The 5,515-nt window shown below is 34.8% G+C and overlaps 1 protein-coding gene across 1 annotated transcript in view; it reads right to left on the minus strand.

The window, feature by feature from the left end:
- Positions 1–607: 607 nt before the first annotated feature.
- The window catches only part of HNRNPA2B1 (heterogeneous nuclear ribonucleoprotein A2/B1), an 8,900-nt gene continuing 3,992 nt past the window's right edge, over positions 608–5,515 (minus strand). Inside the window, exons 5-11 of the mRNA XM_023732345.1 lie at positions 5,329–5,515; positions 5,072–5,173; positions 4,919–4,999; positions 4,342–4,404; positions 2,911–3,030; positions 2,541–2,663; positions 608–1,805 (exon numbers count right to left, since the gene is read on the minus strand). The exon at positions 5,329–5,515 is cut by the window's right edge and continues 52 nt beyond it. Of these exons, the coding sequence (XP_023588113.1) occupies positions 1,744–1,805; positions 2,541–2,663; positions 2,911–3,030; positions 4,342–4,404; positions 4,919–4,999; positions 5,072–5,173; positions 5,329–5,515 (738 nt within the window). The 3' untranslated portion in view covers positions 608–1,743. The remainder of the gene's footprint in view (positions 1,806–2,540; positions 2,664–2,910; positions 3,031–4,341; positions 4,405–4,918; positions 5,000–5,071; positions 5,174–5,328) is intronic.

Raw genomic sequence — 5,515 nt, forward strand, 5'->3', positions numbered from 1 at the left:
TCATCCGAAAATTTCAGACAATCGTTTTGCCCTACCTTCTCCTTTATCCTGATCAACATGTAAGGGTAGAAAAACCATATCCAATAACAGAAGATCAAAATGTCTTTATTAACAAAACCCTTAGTTCACTCAAAATGCTTGATCCGAGAAATGTGAATTCACAAGGTTGTAACGATGGGAAATTTCATGATGTATTGAACTTGCAGCCTAACTGTTACCTACCATTTTACTACCAACACCACTGAAGGAACCAAGAAAAGCTTTATTAATGATCACTTGGCTTGCCTCAGCTGTTGAAATGAAGAACTTTACAGTCCTTTGTGGCAGCAGAATATACTTGTCCATGGTTCATATCAATGCTAAAATTCCAGCAGGGAAAAAAATGATATGTTAAGCACCTGAATCTTCATTTTGGGGGGGGAGGGATGGGAAAGAAGGAAAAAAAGGGAAAAAAACAACCGAAATAATTTAAGTAAATGACAGATTGGAAAACAGGGTTTACAAAATCATTCTTGAGTTTATAAATTGTTAAATTCAATTTATAGCTATGTTAAACTACATAAGAACCACTATACTGAAATAGAAGAGTATTAGTTTATCTTTTGGGGAGGAAAATTAAGAAAGGAAAAGTAAATAAGATCTTACCTAAAGAAGTTTAACTGAAGCTTAGAACTATTTTGCTCTACACCCTCAGCTTTCGTTGGCATCCTTATAACTACTGTAGTTAAAGCTTTGTAGAAACAGCACAGTTTTTTAAGACTGGCTGAACTTAGTAGTCGTCAAGAGTTCTCTTGTACTAGACCTGTGTCCCTGAAGAGTACACCTCGCTGGGGTTATTTCCTTTCCTTGCATTGAAGAAGCAGCATCTAAAAGATCTAAAAAGGTGTTTCTCCTTGCAGAGATATCCCTTAAGTTATCTAGATAATTTAATCCTGATGAATTGCAGACAACACACTCATATCTGACCAGCATTTATCTTAACACAAATATAACAATGACTTTGTAATGGACCTTAATTATACTACCCACTCCTTAACTTATTTAAAATAAAAAGTCTATAATTACACAATTTCCTTTAGAATTATTTTATTAAATCATAAATGTACAACAGCTTCTTAACTCTACACACGCACTTAAATTTTTTTTAAAGAAAAACGTTATGTCTTATTACACCATGATCCTGGCTAATAGCTTTTCAAAACTTTGAGAAAAATCTTAAAAAAGGTTTCACATGTCACCTGAAACTTACAAATTTAACATTATCAAAGAAGGAATGCTTCTACACTCTTACAAAGACCACTAAAAAGAAACAACAATTAAAAAGCTAAGAAACTGTCTCAAAGGCATTTTTTTTTTTTTTACAATCCTTCCTCCACAGTAAAGTAATGTTGTTAAATAATCTAATCCATTCACAAAATGGCTCTCTGCATCTGCTCTGGTGTCTTCTGCCATATCACTGCATATTTATGCATGACTGAGATAAGAGTTTCCTTAACATTGTTATTTCGATAACCTGAAGCTGTTCTGTTACCTCTGGGCTCTCATCCTCTCCTATTTATACAGTGAAGCCTGTTTCAACAGAAGTAAAGAGTAAAAAAAAAATAGGTTATGAAATTATCCATCTAACCCGATTTTAAGGAAAGATAACATCCTAAAATGCTTTTACTCCTGCAGCTAGGTCTCCCAAGACATTAACAATTGTAAAACTCAAAAGCTACTTACCCATGTCAAATAGGAAGAAGCTCAATATCGGCTCCTCCCTCCATAACCCCCACTTCCTCCACTGCCTCCTGGACCATAGTTTCCTAGAATTGTTGGAACAGCAAGAAAAGGCAAGCTTACTTTGACTTCCTATGACCAGCCTAATATTATACTTGATTCTATTCTGTAGCTACCCATTCTTTATCACAAGCAAACCAGTCCACTCTTTGTTTCCAAATAATACAATTGCTTAGGAGATGAATTATTCAAGTTCATAGAAACTACTATTTTCTGAAGACATTTTACTGATACTACTCTTTTAGAGGATCTCTACCCACAACTGGAGTAAGAGATTGAAAAACAATATAGGAAACCTTTTCATTCTCAGTAAAAAACAATTGTTTGAATAGAAGTTTAGAATTATTTACTAAATTAAACTTCCAGGATCATTAGACCCTGACTTGCACTTCTGATTTCTACCACTTCAATGTCACTTAACAATCTCCTTCTAAGAAATAATTATAAAGGACAAAGGGGGAAAAAAATTCTAACCTGAACATTTAAAATACTTTCCTCATTTCAAACTATCTTACACCATTGATTATCCACCTCAACCATCTCTCATGTCCCAATCTGATTGCCTATCCCAATTGTTTGCTGAAGTCCCTGAAGAATTTCTGCAAATTTTCTTTATTTCAGCAATACTCTATGTATTCAATGGGAATATTACCCAAATACAAATACACTTAAGAAGTTACCTTCCACTCTGTGTAAATAATGAAAGATTATTCTTTAGCTACACAAAAATTTGAAGAATCTGATTTTTAGTTATAGATTACCTCCACCATATGGTCCACCCATGTTTCTGCTACCACCAAAGTTTCCACTCTTCATTGGACCGTAGTTAGAAGGTTGCTGGTTATAATTTCCAAAATCATTGTAACTTCCACCTCCATAATTTCCTATAAGAAATTTTAGAATTACTAGTTTTGCATAACGGACCTCACAAAAACTACAAACACTACAACACTGATACATGCTAAGTATTTAGGACCAATCTCCCACAAAAAAGTAATCAAAATAATTGTGATACGCCTATCTACAATTCTCTAAAGGCAACTACTTACAACAATGTAATGAAAAATCTCAATGGTTAAGTCATTAATTCCAATCCGATTTCCACATAAAGGTTGCAGGTGAATTTATTACCTCCTCCATAGTTGTCATAACCACCTCCGTAGCCCCCACCCTGGTTGCCATATCCAGGTCCTCCACCACCATATCCTCCTCTTCCTCCTCCATAACCAGGGCTACCTCCAAAATTGCCACCTATTATAAAATAAGCCTTTAAGTAATTACTTAATACTTTCAATACCATTTGAACCGTCTTATCACACTCATCTCTAGCTTTCCAAAACATATACTTCTATAAATAAAAATTTATTCTATGACATTTCTAGAACAGCCTCAAGGGCAGAATACCTCTCCTTGATAAATATTTGGGCACAGAAGGAGCCTATCCACAATCAATTGGATAAAACCATTTACACAGATTATTTAAATACCACTAATGCCACAGCTCTCCCAACACTAGAGACGATAAGGGTCCCCCCCGCTTGAAGGCATCTTGAAATACTTTTGAATCTATATTTAATGTGAGCAAAAACAGTAGAGGTAGATAAGCAGCGTGGGTCACTGGTTTAAAATAAGAGACCTACATCCTTCTACTTGTCCAAAATAGCTCCCCTTCAGGTTCCCCTGTGAATTTTCATGCCTCTTCATTAAAACAATATGCCCACTACCCTCTTCTGAGTAGAAATGGGGGGAGGACCAGAAATTAGCAAGCTTTCATGTAATTCAAAAACTTCTTAAACTGGCAGAATAAATGTTAAATTACTTGTAGTAAGTATAAGAACTCAAGCTTTCTCATAGAACCAAAAAAAATCTGGCTTTCAAAGCAAGGCTGACATAGTGACATATAAGAGAAATACCAAGTCATGCCAAATAAATGACAAAACCAGAAATTGGCTCTATTACCGACCCAGCTTTAAATATCCATCTCCTATCAGGATATGTGTGAGCAAGTCAATACCTTCTGTACTCCAGGCAAAAGATACATTCAATATGTCACCTGCCACGTTAACAGTAGTTCACAATTACACTGAAAAGCCAGGAGCATACTTCGTACTGTTTTGAAAAAGTTCCTCCGGATAAATTTTTTGTAAAGCTATCCTAGGGGACCCATCATCTAATTAACACCAACTACTTCCCTTGTGTAAACTCGGTCAAATCTAGTTTTATTATTTTTTTCAGAAAAGCATAGTATTCAGGATCACATCTAGGTGCAACTCTTTTGCTTGAAAAACAAGGTACAATAGCATCTAAATACTTATTTAAAATCCATCCTTATAATTTTACACACTATACTAAAACCTACAAGCATACACTTTTGAGATAAATAATTGAGACACAAACTATTCATAAAAAAAAAATCAGATAATTAAACCACTATCATTTAGGCCCTTTACAAATACTCACAATAAACTGTAATACCATTTAAAAATTCAATGTACACAACATGGACTAGAAAACACACAATGCGATTAGATCTCATAATCCAGAATATATGAAGAAACTGACCTCCAGGTCCTCCTCCATACCCATTATAGCCATCCCCAAATCCACGACCACTTCCATATCCATCTGTTAAGAGTGTTTAAAAAAAGAAAAAAAAAAAATCACTACATCATCCTATTAAATTTCTAACGCTGTTTTCCTCCATACTTTCTACTAGCACCACTGAATAAGACTAATAATTAGTAACAACCCCTTCTGATGAAACACTAGTGTTTCTAGTTTATTCATTAAAATCAAACAAAATCAAGCAACTGAATTATCAGGAATACTGCCTAACCTTGGCGCTTTAACTTGGCAAGCCTTCAAATAAAGGTTGCATTTATTTATGCATTAGCATGACACTGGATGGGACCAAAGATTTTTGTTACCACCTAATTACACAGGTAAATGTGAAACCCAAGACAAAAATTTCAGCACAGATGCAGGTATTTTTAAATCTACATACTCACTATTCACGAGTATTTCATACAATTTTATGAACAAATACTTAAAACTAGGTCAGATTTTCTGTTTCCAATCAATATCTAATCATATCTCTTCAAGTACATTCATCCTTTAAGCACTTAAAACGTGAGCTTACCAGATCCTCCTCTAAAGTTACTTCCTGGTCCTGGTCCAAAATTTCCACCACCGCCACGTGAATCCCCAAAACCAAAGTTGCCTACAACAAATGTCCTGTTAGTAAGCAGCACTTATTTAAATAAATAAACGAAAAATTGGGCTTAAAAATTACCTCCTCTTCCACTCCTAGAACTTTGGACCTCCTGCATTTCTTGTCTAGACAAAGCCTTTCTTACTTCTGCATTATGACCATTGATGGTATGGTATTTCTGCACTGAAATGAAGAGTTCATAGGCTATTAAATCAGCATCCAATAACAGAAACCAAATGATAAATTACTTTAAAGTTTACCTTTTAATAAACTTATGGATGTCTCCAAACCCGAAATATACGTAAAAGCCATCAATCTAGTGCCCTACAGACACTTACATACAATTTTATCCACGGGATCATGGTCATCAAAAGTAACAAAGCCAAAGCCTCTTTTCTTTCCAGACTGCCTATCAGTAATTATCTCAATGGTATCAATTTTTCCATATTCCTCGAAATAATCTCTAAGATGATGTTCCTCAGTATCTTCTTTAATTCCACCAACAAACAGCTTCTTCACAGTTAC

Source organism: Trichechus manatus, unplaced genomic scaffold (assembly GCF_000243295.1).
Source record: "Trichechus manatus latirostris isolate Lorelei unplaced genomic scaffold, TriManLat1.0 scaffold00050, whole genome shotgun sequence".
NCBI lineage: Eukaryota > Metazoa > Chordata > Mammalia > Sirenia > Trichechidae > Trichechus > Trichechus manatus.